We start from the raw sequence: 21,488 nt of genomic DNA on the forward strand, positions 1-21,488 counted from the left end.
ACTGTGCCAAGTCAGGACAACAGCTCTTGAGTTTCATAGTGTCTCGAGGTCATACAGGGTCAAAGGTCAGTAGTTATAGTTGGCATGTGTGTTGATGGGGGCAGCAGAGGGCAGGTGCAGTTTTTGTGTGTGTGTGTGTGTGTGTGCGTGCAGGGGTGGGGGGGGGGCAGGGGTATAGACCATTTCAATAATGTAAACAAAAACAAAGGAATTAGAACAGTCCAGATGTATTTCTGGATCCTTTCAACAAAGCCTCTTTTTCAAGGCAAGTCAAGTCCACTTGGCGGTCATTTTTGGAACGTTCTTGGGCAGTTTTGGGAGCTATTTTTCTATTTAAACAAGCGGCGTGAAAGTGCAGCTCCTATCTACTTGAATGGGGAAGGACCGAAAACTCAAAAATGGTTGGCCAAGATTATGATAAAAGAGCATATTTCAAATAAGCATTAAAATCTGTCAACACTGTGCAGCTTCACTCGAGCAGTCCGACTTCCCTGGGCCTCGGCAGTTAAGGGGAATAGCGGCCCAACATCCTGGCCCGTTGGCCACGATGCATGCTCCAACTTGCACTGGACCCTCCCCGCTCTGTTCCTGGACCTGCGAAGACGCCAGCAGGTAGAGACCGGTCTCCCGAGGAGAGGCGCCATCGGTGTTTAAAGGCAGCGATGATGAAGCTCTTCATTGGGACCACACGAGGCAGGGAGACGATGATCCACGGGAAGGGCGTGTCGTTCCGTCACAACTGGTATAGTAAATAGTACGTTTCTTTACCTCAGATTATGCTAAAAACGCAATTATACTGTCTTGTATAGATAATGCGCATGCGTGTTCTCGAGGTGATTGACAGCCGATTTCTGTCTCTAAAAGGTGATTGGCTATTTTACCTGTAAGGTGGGTTGACTGCTGGCTGCCGTTGGGCATTCCAATTTCTCCCATTCATTTAAATAGAAGTTGCCAATCTCTGCTAAATAGTCTCTGTTCTGACAAGCAGGAAATGTTCATGGAACAATGACATCACTTGACATCACCAATGAACAGTCGTGGAAATGGTCTATATGTGGTTTTAGGGATGCTGTATGTCTTATGATCGCCACCCTCTGCAGGTGAGGCGGTTCGCTGTAGCTGTGCTGTCGCATCAGACACGAGCTGCCCGTGATTAGCGGTCTGTGCATCTCGTAGATGTTTCCGCTGACTGGCTTGGTGGTGGCAGCGAAACTTTCTGGTAAAAACTGTGCTGGCGGGTCGTTTTAATCCCATTGCCCATCTTTACAAGCATGTGGCGCTTCGAATGAGCGTATGACACTGGCTCTCTGCTGCCGCCCTGCTGTTCAGGAAGCGTTTGCAGGGAAATCCACTGAGACGCAGTGGTTTCGGCCGTTGTGTTTGCCGTTTCTCGTAGAAGTGTTAAGCAGCTGTAATATGACGTCGACTGCATTGCTGGAATATGCATTGCCCGGCTGTACGACCCTGGGTCCGGCAAAAGTAATGAGGTCATAACGGTTGCCCTGCCCACCTCATTATGCGTTTTGTGCCCTTCTGAGGGTGTGTGTTTGCTTGGAAGTGTCTGATTTATCAAGATGCTCTGTGTTACAGTAAATACCTGCTTTGTGAGTGCCAACGTGGGGCGTAGTATGCTTCCCTCCATGGAGTTGTGGCCCTGGCTTCTCTCCCATTAGTTGCTTAAAGCCTTGACATTCTTGATGGTCAGCCAAGACAGCATTATTGTTATTTTATGGTTATTAAATTGAACCATTTCTCTGTTTTATTATTTACCATGCATGGTTTTAATTTATTTTGGTATCTGAGACTGGTGTTATGCAATTCTGAGTCACCCCCAAACCACACCTGGAGAGAGCTGACCCATTGCATGATCCCTTCCAAAACAGCCCCAAAACCCCAAGGAGGGAGTTAACAGTCTAGTCACGTTGACGTTGTAATTAAAAAGAGGGAAACAATGACTTGGCCTTCCCCACCCATGCTGTCCACCCCCTTGATTTAAGGGCAGCCTTCGATACCATCTCACATAACATCCTTTTAGACAGATTAGCCTCTATTGGGATCATTGGTATTCCTCTTTCCTGGTTCAGATCTTATCTCTCTGGCTGCACTCAGTTTGTCCAGCTTAAAACATTTCGATCCCAGTTTTCCCCAGTCACTACTGGTGTTCCTCAAGGTTCTGTTTTAGGCCCTTTTTTATTTAATATTTATCTCCTTCCCCTTGGTCATATTTCCATTGCTATGCAGATGACACCCAGCTCTACATGTCTTCCCAACCTAACTCTACCCTTCCTCCATCCTCCCTTTCTGATTGCTTTGTTGAAATTAAATCTTGGTTCTCATGTAACTTCCTTAAACTCAACAGTAATAAAACTGAGGTTTTCCTAGTTGGTACGAAATCTAATTTGGCCAAAACTGACAGTTGCTCTTTGATTATTAACAATTCCATAGTCTCTCCGTCCCCTTAGGTTAAGAGTCTGGGTGTCATTCTCGACAGCACTTTATCATTCAAAGCACATGTCAAAAATATTACTTGGTCTGCGTATTTCCATCTACGTAATATTAATCGTCTCTGACCCTCTCTCAAATCAAATAGTACCGCCATTCTTATACATGCCTTGGTCACATCACATATTGATTACTGTAACTCTCTTCTTACTGGTCTCCCTTTCAAGCTTCTTCATAAACTTCAGTTAGTCCAGAACTCAGCTGCTCGGATCATTACCAGAACTTCCTCCATAGAACATATTTTCCCTGTCCTTCAACAGTTACACTGACTCCCTGTGAAATATCGCAATGATTTTAAGATTTTGCTTCTTACTTTTAAGGCCCTTCATAATCTTGCACCTCTGTATCTTTCTGATCTTCACATACCCACTTGTTCTCTTAGATCTTCATCGTCTGTCTCTCTCACTCTACCTTCTGTCCATTTGACCACCATGGGGTCCAGAGCCTTTAGCAGTGCTGCCCCTCGTCTCTGGAATTCACTTACACATGACATCTGTACTAGTGATAGTATCCATACTTTTAAATCCCGTCTTAATACTCATCTTTTTAAACTGGCTTTTTCTGACAAATTTTGATTCAATGGTTATATTTAAACCAAGTCTGTCTTGAGGTGAATTTTTGTTTATATTGTACTGTTTTATATTGTGGTGTTTAATTTTTCATGCTTGTAAGGTGTCCTTGAGTGTCTTGAAAGGTGCCTATAAATAAAATGCATTATTATTATTATTACAATCACTTTAAAGTAAACATTGTCATAATTCATCAACAGTGGATGTCTGATATTCACTGATTGCGAAATGCTCTGAAGCCGCTGGAAACATTGAAAATTGTTTTAAAATTAAATCGTATCCTTTTTTTATTATTATTTATTTATTTTTATTCATTTTAATCCCCTTTTCTCCCAATTTGGAATGCCCAGTTCCCACTACCCAGTAGGTCCTCATGGTAGCGCAGTTACTCACCTCAATCCGGGTGGTGGAGGACAAGTCTCAGTTGCCTCCGCTTCTGAGACCGTCAATCCGCGCATCTTATCACGTGACTCGTTGTGCATGACACCGCGGAGACTCACAGCATGTGGAGGCTCATGCTACTCTCCACGATGCACGCACAACTTACCACACGCCCCATTGAGAGCGAGAACCACTAATCACGACCACGAGGAGGTTACCCCATGTGACTCTACCCTTCCTAGCAACCGGGCCAATTTAGTTGCTTAGGAGACCTGGCTGGAGTCACTCAGCGCATCCTGGATTCGAACTCGTGACTCCAGGGGTGATAGTCAGTGTCAGTACTCGCTGAGATACCCACGTACCCCAGTCGTAGCCTTTTAAAGTTTAAAAATCACATTAGGGCCATATCGCCATTCTGGTCTTTACAAACCTACATTTAAGACCTATTTAAATGATAATTAAGACTTTTGTTAAACCATTTAAGATATTTAAGACTTTTATGACCTTAAATTTTAGAAAACTGAATTTAAGATATTTTAAGGCTTTGTAAGGATCCGCGGGAACCCTGTGATGTATTCAATCATAGAATTCAGAAGGCAAGAAATAGCATTTAAGCTTAGCATAAAGATAAATGTTCACATGACATTTTACACAAGATGAACTATTTCTGCTGCTCCAAACTTCAAAACCCCACAGAGTGAAAATAACCACATCCGTTTCTGATCGTATGTGGATTCTGTTCAGAGAATGAGGCAGAAAATATATTATCTGTATCTTTCCATATGATGTTAAAGGTGACATTGATTAGTATTTCTTGTAAAAATACTCTAACTGCATTAAAAACATTGATAAGGCATGTAATCGTGTATTTATTTGATTTATGCTTCATCTGTCAAAGCATTGTCTTTTTTTTGTTAAGCTGTAGAAACATGATGTAACTCCTCTATTAAACTCACAAGAGAAAGTTTCTTAATGACGTCATATCCACCTTTTCACTCACAACAGTGTGAACTTGCATGAATGAAACTGTAGTGGAATACAGTTACTTATATTTTGTATTTTAAATACATAATTACATTACATGTATTCCGTTACTCCCCAACCCTGTGTACACAAAATCAGCATGATATAGTATTCATTTGTATGAATATTGTACTCATATTGTACTATTATATCTTGTAATAAACAAAGAAATACAGTATATGTCCTGTGATATTAAACTTATAGAGATATGAAATCATCATAAAATAGGATTTATGGAAGAGCAAAAAAACGATAAAACGACACTATTACATATCTCGGGTGTATGACCCTATACACTTTTGGTAATCAAGCAGTTCTAAAAAATATATATATAATTTTGTAATTTTTAATATACACTATATTGCCAAAAGTATTCGCTCATCTGCCTTTAGACGCATATGAATTTAAGTGACATCCCATTCTTAATCCATAGGGTTTAATATGACGTCAGCCCACCCTTTGCAGCTATAACAGCTTCAACTCTTCTGGGAAGGCTTTCCACAAGGTTAAGGAGTGTGTTTATGGGAATTTTTGACCATTCTTCCAGAAGCGCATTTGTGAGGTCAGACACTGATGTTGGACGAGAAGGCCTGGCTCGCAGTCTTCGCTCTAATTCATCCCAAAGGTGCTCTATCGGGTTGAGGTCAGGACTCTGTGCAGGCCAGTCAAGTTCTTCCACACCAAACTCGCTTATCCATGTCTTTATGGACCTTGCTTTGTGCACTGGTGCGCAGTCATGTTGGAACAGGAAGGGGCCATCCCCAAACTGTTCTCACAAAGTTGGGAGCATGGAATTGTCCAAAATCTCTTGGTATGCTGAAGCATTCAGAGTTCCTTTCACTGGAACTAAGGGGCCAAGCCCAGCTCCTGAAAAACAACCCCACACCATAATCCCCCCTCCACCAAACTTCACAGTTGGCACAATGCAGTCAGACAACTACCGTTCTCCTGGCAACCGCCAAACCCAGACTCGTCCATCAGATTGCCAGATGGAGAAGCATGATTCGTCGCTCCAGAGAACGCGTCTCCACTGCTCTAGAGTCCAGTGGCGGCGTGCTTTACACCACTGCATCCGACGCTTTGCATTGCACTTGGTGATGTATGGCTTGGATGCAGCTGCTCGGCCATGGAAACCCATTCCATGAAGCTCTCTACACACTGTTCTTGAGCTAATCTGAAGGCCACATGAACTTTGGAGGTCTGTAGTGATTGACTCTGCAGAAAGTTGCCAACCTCTGCGCACTATGTGCCTCAGCATCCGCTGACCCCTCTCTGTCATTTTACGTGGCCTACCACTTCGTGGCTGAGTTGCTGTCATTCCCAATCACTTCCACTTTGTTATAATACCACTGACAGTTGACTGTGGAATATTTATTAGTGAGGAAATTTCACGACTGGAATTGTTGCACAGGTGGCATCCTATCACAGTACCACGCTGGAATTCAATGAGCTCCTGAGAGCGGCCCATTCTTTCACAAATGTTTGTAGAAGCAGTCTGCATGCCTAGGTGCTTCATTTTATACACCTGGGGCTATGGAAGTGATTGGAACACCTGAATTCATTTATTTGGATGGGTGAGCGAATACTTTTGGCAATATAGTGTATATTACACTGAAAAAACATCTTTCCAAAAAATTGCATCTATCCCATTGTCTGTATATTTTGTACTGGTTGTGTCCAAATTCATAGTGATGAGTGTTCAGACAGTGTGTGTGTGTGTGTGTGTGTGTGTGTTCAGCAGTGTCACATGTAGTAGATGAGACAGCCTGGTGGCTGTGTAGGTCCATTCAATATTAGGAACCCCAAAACCTCCAAACTGCCAACTCTGGAAAATTATGTCTCGTGTCGAATGCAAGTTCAGGCCAAGCCATTTCCTCAAAACATTAACAGTTCTATTATTCATTTCTATCCGAATTTTACTTGGGATATGAATGTTCATAGCCACCAGGCTGTCTCATCTACTTAAAATGCTGAACTGTGACGACCAAGGGGTGATTGAGTTGGCAAGAGCATCCCTTTTTTTAGATATGCAACGAAGGAAGGTGCCGTTGGCCAACGGCAAGCAAATGGGAAGCTTGATACCCAATCGCCAGAGTTCGGGGTTTGGTCAGACTGTCCTGATCACAATGATCTGTGGAATAAGGCAGGAGTCACACTCAGGTGGTCATAAGGCATCTGAGATTGTCTCTTAAGAAGTGATCGGTGAAGCAGCCGTTTCAATCTATACTGATGGAACAGCATGTGAAATGGATGTGAAAAACACGAGGAGAGCTATTCTAGATATGTGGCTTAAAACTCCAGGAGAAGTTGGCTGGTCTTTTATCTGCAGACCATACAGTGTCTCATACCATTCTTCACAAACCAGCCATCAGTGAGGACAGATTAGCATTTACAGTTAAGTCTACAGGTGGACTCAAGATGGCGCCGAGTATGGCTGCTGCGTTGCGAGCTCCGACACAACATAGCAATGTTTTGTTTGTTTTGTTTACAATTCTTATGTTTTTTGTCTTGGATGTTGTCTGCCTTATTGTCTACGACAGACAAACACTTTTGGACATTGGTTCAGCGATCTCACACCGAAAACCGGACTTCACATTCCTCAATGCCGACCCGCTGTTTACAAACACGCCAGCGGAGCCCTTTGTCTGGGCAGCACGGCCGCGGAAACGCAAGAGGAAAAGGGGAAACAGAGCCGGCGTTCTCATCAGAGTAAGACGCTGCGCAAATCGACCCCCGCTACCCACTATTCTACTGGCAAATGTTCAGTCTCTGGATAACAAGCTCTGCGAGCTGAAAGCGCGGATCTCTTTCCAACGAGAGACGAGGGACTGCTGCATTATCTGCCTAACAGAAACTTGGATGTCTGCGGAGATTCCAGACTCAGCCATTGAACCCGCGGGGTTCTCCGTGCACCGAGCGGACAGAGCGAAAGACCTCTCAGGTAAAACTAGAGGAGGTGGTGTATGTTTTATGATCAACAAATCCTGGTGTGATCAGAGGAACGTACATTCCATCAAGTCTTTCTGTTCTCCTGATCTGGAATTTCTTATGCTTCTGTGTCGACCATTCTGGCTACCGAGGGAATTCACAGCGGTCATTATCACAGCTGTGTACATCCCGCCACAAGCCGACACAGACCGGGCACTCAAGGAACTGTACGGGATTATAAATGAGCAGGAAACCGTGCACCCTGAGGCCGCGCACAAATCCCTCCCCTGCCCACCATTTGGCAAATCGGACCACTCTTCCATTCTGCTTCTGCCCGCTTACAGGCAGAAACTGAAACAGGAAGCACCCACCCTCAGAACGATCCAGTGCTGGTCGGACCAATCAGACTCTACGCTACAGGACTGTTTTGATCACACGGACTGGTAGATGTTCCGGTCCGCCTCTGATGGCGACATCGAGCTTTACGCTGATAGCGTAATGTGTTTCATCAGAACGTGCGTAGAGGAAGTGATTCCGACCAGAACTGTGCGAATCTATCCGAATCAGAAGCCGTGGATCAATAGCGATATTCGCGCGGCACTTAATGTGCGGACCTCTGCTTTTAATTCCGGGAATGCGGAGGAGCATAAACAAGCCAGTTATGCCCTCCGAAAAACTATCAGAACCGCAAAACGCCAGTACAGGAGCAAGATTGAAGGACAGTTTAACACCACCAACTCTAGAAGCATGTGGCAGGGAATTAACATCATCACGGACTTTAAAGGGAATAAAAACTCCGCCATGAACACCGCTGCCTCTCTCCCGGATGAGCTAAATACTTTTTATGCTCGTTTCGAGGGAAATAACACCGCCCTCGCGGAGAGAGCTCTCGCGGCTGAAGCTACAGAGGTTAGTTCACTCTCCGTCTCTGTAGCGGATGTAACCCGATCCTTCCAACGGGTAAATATCCGCAAAGCCGCGGGTCCAGATGGCATTCCGGGCCGCGTCATCAGAGCGTGCGCGAACCAGCTGGCTGGTGTTTTTACGGACATTTTCAACCTTTCCCTCTCTTTGTCTGTAGTCCCCACATGCTTTAAAACATCCACCATTGTGCCTGTTCCAAAACAATCAAAATTAACTTGTTTAAATGACTGGCGTCCTGTTGCTCTGACCCCCATCATCAGCAAATGTTTTGAGAGACTAATCAGAGATTACATCTGCTCTGTCTTGCCACTCAATCTTGACCCGCTGCAGTTTGCTTACCGCAACAACCGCTCCACTGATGATGCCATTGCATCTACAATACACACTTCTCTCTCCCACTTGGAAAAAAGAACACTTATGTGAGAATGTTGTTTGTAGACTACAGCTCAGCATTCAACACCATAGTGCCCTCCAAGCTAGATGAGAAACTCCGGGCTCTGGGCTTAAACAGCTCGCTGTGCAGCTGGATCCTGGACTTCCTGTCAAGCAGACACCAGGTGGTTAGAATAGGCAGCAACATCTCCTCATCACTAACCCTCAACACTGGAGCCCCGCAGGGCTGTGTTCTCAGCCCACTCCTGTATTCCCTGTACACACATGACTGTGTGGCAACACATAGCTCCAATGCCATCAAGTTTGCTGATGACACGACGGTGGTAGGTCTGATCACTGACAATGATGAAACAGCCTACAGAGAGGAGGTGCACACTCTGACACACTGGTGTCAGGAGCACAACCTCTCCCTCAACATCAGTAAGACAAAGGAGCTTGTGGTGGACTTCAGAAGAAAAGACAGAGAACACAGTCCCATCACCATCAATGGAGCACCTGTGGAGAGAGTCCGCAGCTTCAAGTTCCTGGGTGTCCACATCACTGAGGAACTCACATGGTCCGTCCACACTGAAGTCGTTGTGAAGAAGGCTCATCAGCGCCTCTTCTTCCTGAGACGGCTGAGGAAGTTTGGAATGAACCGCCACATCCTCACACGGTTCTACATCTGCACTGTAGAGAGCATCCTGACTGGCTGTATCTCCGCCTGGTACGGCAATAGCACCGCCCACAACCGCAAAGCACTGCAAAGGGTGGTGCGAACTGCCAAACACATCATCGGAGGTGAGCTTCCCTCCCTACAGGAAATATATACAAGGCGGTGTGTGAAAAAAGCTCGGAGGATCATCAGAGACTCCAGCCACCCGAGCCATGGACTGTTCTCACTGCTACCATCAGGTAGGCGGTATCGCAGCATCAGGACCCGCACCAGCCGACTCCATGATAACTTCTTCCCCCAAGCAATCAGACTTTTGAACTCTTGATCTCTCATGATCAATATACATCAGCACTGCACTTTATTACCCTTACTCTTATATCTCACACCGGACTGTCATAAATTATATTATTATTATATTATGTCTCTCTTAACAACTTACTATCAACCGACAGCCTGAATGTCAATACAGTACAATACTGTACATTCTATATATATATATATACTTTTTTTTTTATATATATATTTTAATTTTTAATTTGTATTGAATAATGTGTATCTATATAGTAACAAACAAAAAAACAAAAACAAAAACAGCGTATTGTATACTGTACAGTGTATGTTATTATTTGTATACTGTTGTGTGTAATTATGTGTATAACAGATGTTTAAATTGTGTTGTGTTAATTTGATGTTATTGTAAATTGGTATATGTCTCATCACTGTCATGACTGCTATGTTGATTGGAACTGCACCCAAGAATTTCACACACCATTGCACTTGTGTATATGGCTGTTTGACAATAAAGTGATTTGATTTGATTTGAGGTGATGCCCACTATGCTCAATCTCTCATTGTGGTATCCTAGTAAGCACAGTTCAAAGTGTATCTTGCATACTGATGAATGTGTTACTGGAACTATGTCTCATATTTTGAATTATTTGAATTAGCTAGGCATGATCGAATTGTGGATGGGTGTGTCTGTGTCTTCATTCAGTTCCTCGAGGAAACGGATCTATAGTGAGTCAGATGAGTTGTGCTGACTGACACACAAACGACATGGAACCACAAACACACACATATTAACACACAAAGACTCACATCTTAACACTGAGACAAACTTACATCACATCTGCAGCTGAGCACACTCAATAGATTACAGGTAAGATTACTCACACACACCTGCAGTCTTGGATGATTCAGTCTCATATAAAGCCTGTAGTGTGTCATTTACTTTCTGTTTCAAAGTGTTTTAAGTGTTATTCTCTCATTTGTATAGGGTTTACCCAGAGGAACATATTATTACTCAGAGGTCATTTTGATATAACACGCAAAAAATGATTCTACTCTATACAATACAATACATTTATGTAATTAATTACAAATAAAACATCTGTTTTTTCAATCAGTGTTTTCATGCTTATGACCAATATGCAGATTGCTTTAATTTGGTCAATAATTGTCCAAAAAATATGGGTGGCCGATACATCAGTGCACCTCTAGTTTCAACATTGTCCCAGATGTTTCTCTTATATTATATCTAATCATGTGCAGGAGAAACAATTGAGTTTTTAAAGACATCTCATTAGTGATTTTTATGTTTAGGTTTTATATTAAAATTTGTACGTTTGTTTGCATTCTGCTAGGACAGATATGAGTTCATTCATACCAGTGTACTACATTAAACATCTCTCACAGTTACCATCCAAAAGACCCTAAAACTCTCAGTTGAAGTGTTTGAGAGAAAGACAGAAAGCAGAAGTAAGATATTTTCTCCGTTCACACCGTTTCCTCTCACAGTTACACAGCGGAAGACACGACTTCCTCAAAAAGACACGACAAACACTTCAGAAACATCTCAGAGTGCAGAACGGAGGTAAACACACACCGTTCTGAGAGTACTCTGCTGTCGGAAGCGTCTACTGTGTGAAAATATTGATCAGAACTATCAGTGATTTTGTGGCGTTTCTGCAGGACGCACGATGGAGGCGTTCAGCTCGAAGGACATGGCCATGAAGGCCCAGAAGAAGATCCTGAGTCACATGGCCAGTAAGTCCACGGTTCACATGTTCATCGACGACAACAGCAGTGACGTTCTGGACGAGCTATACCGTGTCTCGAAAGAGCACACAGGAAACCGCACCGAGGCACAGAAGGTGGTGAAGAACATGATAAAAATTGCTGTGAAGGTTGGAGTTCTTTTCCGACATGAGAAGTTCAGTACAGAAGAGCTGAGTCTCGCACAAGACTTCAGGAAAAAACTCCATCATGGAGCCATGACGGCCATCAGCTTCCAGGAGGTACACACAACACATCCTGATTTGAACAAACACCTTAGCAACCACATAGTAACATCCTGACAATCACCCACAGTACCACAGCATTTGTCGTTGTGAGTTATGCACCAACAAACAATACCAGTTCTTTTGAATCTACAGCACGAAACGCACAGCTCGACCAGTGCAGTCCGATTTCCAAGCGAATGACTCTTATGACCCGATTCTTTTGAATCTACAGCACGAAACGCACAGCTCGACCAGTGTAGTCCGATTTCCAAGCGAATGACTCTTATGAGACCGATTCTTTTGAATCTACAGCACGAAACGCACAGCTCGAACAGTGTAGTCCGATTTCCAAGCGAATGACTCTTAGGAGCCGATTCTTTTGAATCTACAGCACGAAACGCACAGCTCGACCAGTGCAGTCCGATTTCCAAGCGAATGACTCTTATGACCCGATTCTTTTGAATCTACAGCACGAAACGCACAGCTCGACCAGTGCAGTCCGATTTCCAAGCGAATGACTCTTATGACCCGATTCTTTTGAATCTACAGCACGAAACGCACAGCTCGACCAGTGCAGTCCGATTTCCAAGCGAATGACTCTTATGAGCCGATTCTTTTGAATCTACAGCACGAAACGCACAGCTCGACCAGTGCAGTCCGATTTCCAAGCGAATGACTCTTATGAGCCGATTCTTTTGAATCTACAGCACGAAACGCACAGCTCGACCAGTGCAGTCCGATTTCCAAGTGAATGACACTTATGACCCGATTCTTTTGAATCTACAGCACGAGAGGCACAGCTCGACCAGTGCAGTCCGATTTCAAAGCGAATGACTCTTAGGAGCCGATTCTTTTGAATCTACAGCACGAGACGCACAGCTCGACCAGTGCAGTCCGATTTCCAAGCGAATGACTCTTATGATCCGATTCTTTTGAATCTACAGCACGAGACGCACAGCTCGACCAGTGCAGTCCGATTTCAAAGCGAATGACTCTAATGACCCGATTCTTTTGAATCTAAAGTGCGAAACGCACAGCTCGACCAGTGCAGTCCGATTTCAAAGCGAATGACTCTTAGGAGCCGATTCTTTTGAATCTACAGCACGAGACGCACAGCTCGACCAGTGCAGTCCGATTTCCAAGTGAATGACTCTTATGATCCGATTCTTTTGAATCTACAGCACGAGACGCACAGCTCGACCAGTGCAGTCCGATTTCAAAGCGAATGACTCTTAGGAGCCGATTCTTTTGAATCTACAGCACAAAACGCACAGCTCGACCAGTGCAGTCCGATTTCCAAGCGAATGACTCTTATGATCCGATTCTTTTGAATCTACAGCACGAGACACACAGCTCGACCAGTGCAGTCCGATTTCCAAGCGAATGACTCTTATGATCCGATTCTTTTGAATCTACAGCACGAGACGCACAGCTCGACCAGTGCAGTCCGATTTCAAAGCGAATGACTCTTATGAGCCGATTCTTTTGAATCTAAAGTGCGAAACGCACAGCTCGACCAGTGCAGTCCGATTTCAAAGCGAATGACTCTTAGGAGCCGATTCTTTTGAATCTACAGCACAAAACGCACAGCTCGACCAGTGCAGTCCGATTTCCAAGTGAATGACTCTTATGATCCGATTCTTTTTAATCTAAAGTGCGAAACACACAGCTCGACCAGTGCAGTCCGATTTCAAAGCGAATGACTCTTATGACCCGATTCTTTTGAATCTACAGCACGAGACGCACAGCTCGACCAGTGCAGTCCGATTTCCAAGCGAATGACTCTTATGACCCGATTCTTTTGAATCTAAAGTGCGAAACGCACAGCTCGACCAGTGCAGTCCGATTTCCAAGCGAATGACTCTTCTGACCCGATTCTTTTGAATCTAAAGTGCGAAACACACAGCTCGACCAGTGCAGTCCGATTTCAAAGCGAATGACTCTTAGGAGCCGATTCTTTTGAATCTACAGCACAAAACGCACAGCTCGACCAGTGCAGTCCGATTTCCAAGCGAATGACTCTTATGACCCGATTCTTTTTAATCTACAGCACGAGACGCACAGCTCGACCAGTGCAGTCCGATTTCAAAGCGAATGACTCTTCTGACCCGATTCTTTTGAATCTACAGCACGAAACGCACAGCTCGACCAGTGCAGTCCGATTTCAAAGCGAATGACTCTTAGGAGCCGATTCTTTTGAATCTACAGCACAAAACGCACAGCTCGACCAGTGCAGTCCGATTTCAAAGCGAATGACTCTTATGATCCGATTCTTTTGAATCTACAGCACGAGACGCACAGCTCGACCAGTGCAGTCCGATTTCCAAGCGAATGACTCTTATGATCCGATTCTTTTGAATCTACAGCACGAGACGCACAGCTCGACCAGTGCAGTCCGATTTCCAAGCGAATGACTCTTATGACCCGATTCTTTTGAATCTACAGCACGAAACGCACAGCTCGACCAGTGCAGTCCGATTTCCAAGCGAATGACTCTTATGACCCGATTCTTTTGAATCTACAGCACGAGACGCACAGCTCAACCAGTGCAGTCCGATTTCAAAGCGAATGACTCTTATGACCCGAATCTTTTGAATCTACAGCACGAAACGCACAGCTCGACTAGTGATGTCCGATTTCAAAGCGAATGACTCTTATGACCCGATTCTTTTGAATCTAAAGTGCGAAACGCACTGCTCGACCAGTGCAGTCCGATTTCAAAGCGAATGACTCTTAGGAGCCGATTCTTTTGAATCTACAGCACGAGACGCACAGCTCGACCAGTGCAGTCCGATTTCCAAGCGAATGACTCTTAGGAGCCGATTCTTTTGAATCTACAGCACGAGACGCACAGCTCGACCAGTGCAGTCCGATTTCAAAGCGAATGACTCTTATGACCCGATTCTTTTGAATCTAAAGTGCGAAACGCACAGCTCGACCAGTGCAGTCCGATTTCAAAGCGAATGACTCTTAGGAGCCGATTCTTTTGAATCTACAGCACAAAACGCACAGCTCGACCAGTGCAGTCCGATTTCCAAGTGAATGACTCTTATGATCCGATTCTTTTTAATCTAAAGTGCGAAACACACAGCTCGACCAGTGCAGTCCGATTTCAAAGTGAATGACTCTTATGACCCGATTCTTTTGAATCTACAGCACGAGACGCACAGCTCGACCAGTGCAGTCCGATTTCCAAGCGAATGACTCTTCTGACCCGATTCTTTTGAATCTACAGCACAAAACGCACAGCTCGACCAGTGCAGTCCGATTTCCAAGTGAATGACTCTTATGACCCGATTCTTTTTAATCTAAAGTGCGAAACACACAGCTCAACCAGTGCAGTCCGATTTCAAAGCGAATGACTCTTCTGACCCGATTCTTTTGAATCTACAGCACGAAACGCACAGCTCGACCAGTGCAGTCCGATTTCAAAGCGAATGACTCTTAGGAGCCGATTCTTTTGAATCTACAGCACAAAACGCACAGCTCGACCAGTGCAGTCCGATTTCAAAGCGAATGACTCTTATGATCCGATTCTTTTGAATCTACAGCACGAGACGCACAGCTCGACCAGTGCAGTCCGATTTCCAAGCGAATGACTCTTATGATCCGATTCTTTTGAATCTACAGCACGAGACGCACAGCTCGACCAGTGCAGTCCGATTTCCAAGCGAATGACTCTTATGATCCGATTCTTTTGAATCTACAGCACGAGACGCACAGCTCGACCAGTGCAGTCCGATTTCAAAGCGAATGACTCTTATGACCCGATTCTTTTGAATCTAAAGTGCGAAACGCACAGCTCGACCAGTGCAGTCCGATTTCAAAGCGAATGACTCTTAGGAGCCGATTCTTTTGAATCTACAGCACGAGACGCACAGCTCGACCAGTGCAGTCCGATTTCCAAGCGAATGACTCTTAGGAGCCGATTCTTTTGAATCTACAGCACGAGACGCACAGCTCGACCAGTGCAGTCCGATTTCAAAGCGAATGACTCTTATGACCCGATTCTTTTGAATCTAAAGTGCGAAACGCACAGCTCGACCAGTGCAGTCCGATTTCCAAGCGAATGACTCTTATGACCCGATTCTTTTGAATCTACAGCACGAGACGCACAGCTCGACCAGTGCAGTCCGATTTCCAAGCGAATGACTCTTATGACCCGATTCTTTTGAATCTAAAGTGCGAAACACACAGCTCGACCAGTGCAGTCCGATTTCAAAGCGAATGACTCTTAGGAGCCGATTCTTTTGAATCTACAGCACAAAACGCACAGCTCGACCAGTGCAGTCCGATTTCCAAGCGAATGACTCTTAGGAGCCGATTCTTTTGAATCTACAGCACGAGACGCACAGCTCGACCAGTGCAGTCCGATTTCAAAGCGAATGACTCTTATGATCCGATTCTTTTGAATCTACAGCACGAGACGCACAGCTCGACCAGTGCAGTCCGATTTCCAAGCGAATGACTCTTATGACCCGATTCTTTTGAATCTACAGCACGAGACGCACAGCTCGACCAGTGCAGTCCGATTTCCAAGCGAATGACTCTTATGATCCGATTCTTTTGAATCTACAGCACGAGACGCACAGCTCGACCAGTGCAGTCCGATTTCAAAGCGAATGACTCTTAGGAGCCGATTCTTTTGAATCTACAGCACAAAACGCACAGCTCGACCAGTGCAGTCCGATTTCCAAGTGAATGACTCTTATGACCCGATTCTTTTTAATCTAAAGTGCGAAACACACAGCTCGACCAGTGCAGTCCGATTTCAAAGCGAATGACTCTTAGGAGCCGATTCTTTTGAATCTACAGCACGAAACGCACAGCTCGACCAGTGCAGTCCAATTTCCAAGCGAATGACTCTTATGATCCGATTCTTTTGAATCTACAGCACGAGACGCACAGCTCGACCAGTGCAGTCCGATTTCAAAGCGAATGACTCTTATGACCCGATTCTTTTGAATCTAAAGTGCGAAACGCACAGCTCGACCAGTGCAGTCTGATTTCAAAGCGAATGACTCTTAGGAGCCGATTCTTTTGAATCTACAGCACGAGACGCACAGCTCGACCAGTGCAGTCCGATTTCAAAGCGAATGACTCTTAGGAGCCGATTCTTTTGAATCTACAGCACAAAACGCACAGCTCGACCAGTGCAGTCCGATTTCCAAGCGAATGACTCTTATGATCCGATTCTTTTGAATCTACAGCACGAGACGCACAGCTCGACCAGTGCAGTCTGATTTCCAAGCGAATGACTCTTATGATCCGATTCTTTTGAATCTACAGCACGAGACGCACAGCTCGACCAGTGCAGTCCGATTTCAAAGCGAATGACTCTTATGACCCGATTCTTTTGAATCTAAAGTGCGAAATGCACAGCTCGACCAGTGCAGTCCGATTTCAAAGCGAATGACTCTTAGGAGCCGATTCTTTTGAATCTACAGCACGAGACGCACAGCTCGACCAGTGCAGTCCGATTTCAAAGCGAATGACTCTTAGGAGCCGATTCTTTTGAATCTACAGCACAAAACGCACAGCTCGACCAGTGCAGTCCGATTTCCAAGTGAATGACTCTTATGACCCGATTCTTTTTAATCTAAAGTGCGAAACACACAGCTCGACCAGTGCAGTCCGATTTCAAAGCGAATGACTCTTCTGACCCGATTCTTTTGAATCTACAGCACGAAACGCACAGCTCGACCAGTGCAGTCCAATTTCCAAGCGAATGACTCTTATGATCCGATTCTTTTGAATCTACAGCACGAGACGCACAGCTCGACCAGTGCAGTCCGATTTCAAAGCGAATGACTCTTATGACCCGATTCTTTTGAATCTAAAGTGCGAAACGCACAGCTCGACCAGTGCAATCTGATTTCAAAGCGAATGACTCTTAGGAGCCGATTCTTTTGAATCTATAGCACGAGACGCACAGCTCGACCAGTGCAGTCCGATTTCAAAGCGAATGACTCTTAGGAGCCGATTCTTTTGAATCTACAGCACAAAACGCACAGCTCGACCAGTGCAGTCCGATTTCCAAGCGAATGACTCTTATGATCCGATTCTTTTGAATCTACAGCACGAGACGCACAGCTCGACCAGTGCAGTCTGATTTCCAAGCGAATGACTCTTATGATCCGATTCTTTTGAATCTACAGCACGAGACGCACAGCTCGACCAGTGCAGTCCGATTTCAAAGCGAATGACTCTTATGACCCGATTCTTTTGAATCTAAAGTGCGAAATGCACAGCTCGACCAGTGCAGTCCGATTTCAAAGCGAATGACTCTTAGGAGCCGATTCTTTTGAATCTACAGCACGAGACGCACAGCTCGACCAGTGCAGTCCGATTTCCAAGCGAATGACTCTTATGATCTGATTCTTTTGAATCTACAGCACGAGACGCACAGCTCGACCAGTGCAGTCCAATTTCCAAGCGAATGACTCTTATGAGCCGATTCTTTTGAATCTAAAGTGCGAAACGCACAGCTCGACCAGTGCAGTCCGATTTCAAAGCGAATGACTCTTAGGAGCCGATTCTTTTGAATCTACAGCACAAAACGCACAGCTCGACCAGTGCAGTCCGATTTCCAAGCGAATGACTCTTAGGAGCCGATTCTTTTGAATCTACAGCACAAAACGCACAGCTCGACCAGTGCAGTCCGATTTCCAAGCGAATGACTCTTATGACCCGATTCTTTTTAATCTAAAGTGCGAAACACACAGCTCAACCAGTGCAGTCCGATTTCAAAGCGAATGACTCTTCTGACCCGATTCTTTTGAATCTACAGCACGAAACGCACAGCTCGACCAGTGCAGTCCGATTTCAAAGCGAATGACTCTTATGATCCGATTCTTTTGAATCTACAGCACAAAACGTACAGCTCGACCAGTGCAGCCCGATTTCCAAGCGAATGACTCTTATGATCCGATTCTTTTGAATCTACAGCACGAGACGCACAGCTCGACCAGTGCAGTCCGATTTCAAAGCGAATGACTCTTAGGAGCCGATTCTTTTGAATCTACAGCACAAAACGCACAGCTCGACCAGTGCAGTCCGATTTCCAAGCGAATGACTCTTATGATCCGATTCTTTTGAATCTACAGCACGAGAACGCACAGCTCGACCAGTGCAGTCTGATTTCCAAGCGAATGACTCTTATGATCCGATTCTTTTGAATCTACAGCACGAGACGCACAGCTCGACCAGTGCAGTCCGATTTCAAAGCGAATGACTCTTATGACCCGATTCTTTTGAATCTAAAGTGCGAAATGCACAGCTCGACCAGTGCAGTCCGATTTCAAAGCGAATGACTCTTAGGAGCCGATTCTTTTGAATCTACAGCACGAGACGCACAGCTCGACCAGTGCAGTCCGATTTCCAAGCGAATGACTCTTATGATCTGATTCTTTTGAATCTACAGCACGAGACGCACAGCTCGACCAGTGCAGTCCAATTTCCAAGCGAATGACTCTTATGAGCCGATTCTTTTGAATCTAAAGTGCGAAACGCACAGCTCGACCAGTGCAGTCCGATTTCAAAGCAAATGACTCTTAGGAGCTGATTCTTTTGAATCTACAGCACGAAACGCACAGCTCGACCAGTGCAGTCCGATTTCCAAGCGAATGACTCTTAGGAGCCGATTCTTTTGAATCTACAGCACAAAACGCACAGCTCGACCAGTGCAGTCCGATTTCCAAGTGAATGACTCTTATGACCCGATTCTTTTTAATCTAAAGTGCGAAACACACAGCTCGACCAGTGCAGTCCGATTTCAAAGCGAATGACTCTTCTGACCCGATTCTTTTGAATCTACAGCACGAAACGCACAGCTCGACCAGTGCAGTCCGATTTCAAAGCGAATGACTCTTATGATCCGATTCTTTTGAATCTACAGCACAAAACGTACAGCTCGACCAGTGCAGCCCGATTTCCAAGCGAATGACTCTTATGATCCGATTCTTTTGAATCTACAGCACGAGACGCACAGCTCGACCAGTGCAGTCCGATTTCCAAGCGAATGACTCTTATGATCCGATTCTTTTGAATCTAAAGCACGAGACGCACAGCTCGACCAGTGCAGTCCGATTTCAAAGCGAATGACTCTTATGACCCGATTCTTTTGAATCTACAGCACGAAACGCACAGCTCGACCAGTGCAGTCCGATTTCAAAGCGAATGACTCTTAGGAGTCGATTCTTTTGAATCTACAGCACGAGACGCACAGCTCGACCAGTGCAGTCCGATTTCCAAGCGAATGACTCTTATGAGCCGATTCTTTTGAATCTACAGCACGCCTCCAGATATGTTTGTTGTTTTTTGTAAATAAACTATTTCGACACTGATAATCCATCTCTTTCTCTCTCTCTCTGTCAGGTGGAGTTCACGTTTGATAAGACTGTTATGATGGAGCTGCTGTCAGAATGTCGTGATTTACTGCTGAAGTTGGTTGAGAAGCACCTCACGGCGAAGTCTCTGGATCGCATCAGACATGTGTTTAATCATTACTCTGACCCTGAGCTCCTCACACACCTGTACGAGCCGCAGGGGACGCTGTGGCCGAATCTCACCAAGATCTGCAGCGGACTCAACCGCATGATAGAGGAGGGCAAACTCTGAACTCACAACATGGAGACAGAACAGAGCAGTCGAAGATGAAATTTTATTCAGTGGGTTTTCATTTCGCCGGACAAAGACAAAAAAAATCAACCCACTCACTGAAGAAAAAAACTTTACTCTTGTCTTGGTGGAATAGAAATAGGAATACATTGTTTTTATTCAGTTTTTTTGTTTGCAACAAATATTCATTTTTGGTATAAAAAGGCTAGAAAAGACTGATGTGAGATGTTTATGCCTGCAGCCTGAATTCAGTCCTGATGTAATCAAGAGATGGACTGATACAACACGACACCAAACCAAAGACAACTTATGCAACACTGGACTTTTTTGTACAGTTGTATTTACCAGTAAATGCCAAGAAAATAATTTGTTTCCTTTTCACTTTTCTATTTCATTATATTTTATATAATATAATGAATATATAACAGTAGTATTATTACATTTAAAGTTATTATTAAAGTTAAAAACAGTATTAAAGTATAAGCATTGTTTCACAGTATTTCAAATATTACTTGAGTCTTTTTTAGTGGAAGAAGGCTCTTTTAAAACTTTCTCAGCTCTCATTTCTTCAGAGATGATCCTTACTGTTTTCACACAGGTTTCCCAAACATTCCCGCAATCTATCATTGGTCAAGCAAACTGATAGTTCCGCCCCTAAACTCATGCCATTGGTTGAGTCAATGTTGCTGTATCAGGTTGGTCAGGATTAGGGCTGGATATAAATATAGATTTTTTTGATTAATCGCTAACTTTATTTGAACAATCCTGATATCAATTCTCAAAATCACAAGATCAATCTTGGTCGATCATGATTTCTGAATGTTTTCTAAATTGTTATCTTTCTTGAACTGTTTTTATTTGTTCTATTGCTTGTAATTCTTTTTTTTATTCTCACTTTATAAATGAAAGTTTGTCTTGAATAATTGCGTAAAAACTTGAAACAATGTTTACTAAAATTAGTTAGTATTTTGTTGTCGTATCGAAATTGGTATTGAGAATCATCAAATTGCTTTTATATGTAAGCAAAATGGTCATTATAACTGAAATACACCCAAATTAATCGGAATCGAGATTAAATCTGAACTGTATTGAATCTGGAAATTTGTATCGATACCCAGCCCTAGTCGGGATGCTTTTTTTAAAGCGCCGTAGAATCACTGTGTTTTTAATGGCATAATGTTGATTACCACAAAAATAAATTTTGACTCATCC

At 44.3% G+C, this 21,488-nt stretch overlaps 2 protein-coding genes across 4 annotated transcripts in view; both read left to right on the forward strand.

The window, feature by feature from the left end:
- LOC127425109 (uncharacterized) overlaps positions 1 to 9,832 on the forward strand; it is a 208,104-nt gene extending 198,272 nt beyond the window's left edge. Inside the window, exon 14 of the mRNA XM_051670764.1 lies at positions 9,048 to 9,832. Within this exon, the coding sequence (XP_051526724.1) occupies positions 9,048 to 9,700 (653 nt within the window). The 3' untranslated portion in view covers positions 9,701 to 9,832. The remainder of the gene's footprint in view (positions 1 to 9,047) is intronic.
- Positions 9,833 to 10,384: 552 nt separating this feature from the next.
- On the forward strand, positions 10,385 to 21,475 carry LOC127425122 (tumor necrosis factor, alpha-induced protein 8-like protein 2 A). Of its 3 annotated transcripts, none has more exons than XM_051670783.1 (4): positions 10,385 to 10,534; positions 11,019 to 11,248; positions 11,347 to 11,672; positions 20,034 to 21,475. In XM_051670783.1, exons 3-4 carry the CDS (start codon positions 11,355 to 11,357, stop codon positions 20,274 to 20,276), a joined length of 561 nt encoding a protein of 186 aa, XP_051526743.1. In that variant the 5' UTR covers positions 10,385 to 10,534; positions 11,019 to 11,248; positions 11,347 to 11,354; the 3' UTR covers positions 20,277 to 21,475. The 3 variants fall into 3 exon arrangements, with proteins under 3 accessions (XP_051526743.1, XP_051526745.1, XP_051526744.1); XM_051670784.1 differs by having other exon boundaries at positions 10,396 to 10,534; positions 11,173 to 11,248; XM_051670785.1 differs by lacking the exon at positions 11,019 to 11,248.
- The last annotated feature ends 13 nt before the right edge of the window (positions 21,476 to 21,488 follow it).

Source organism: Myxocyprinus asiaticus, chromosome 34 (genome assembly GCF_019703515.2).
Source record: "Myxocyprinus asiaticus isolate MX2 ecotype Aquarium Trade chromosome 34, UBuf_Myxa_2, whole genome shotgun sequence".
Classification (NCBI taxonomy): Eukaryota; Metazoa; Chordata; class Actinopteri; order Cypriniformes; family Catostomidae; genus Myxocyprinus; species Myxocyprinus asiaticus.

Excerpts from the sequence above, each read along its gene's own strand:
- LOC127425122 (XM_051670783.1), top strand. The coding sequence starts at position 11,355 with ATGGAGGCGTTCAGCTCGAAGGACATGGCCATGAAGGCCCAGAAGAAG. Across the intron at positions 11,673-20,033 it reads CGGCCATCAGCTTCCAGGAG|GTGGAGTTCACGTTTGATAA; the intron begins GTACACACAACA and ends TCTCTCTGTCAG.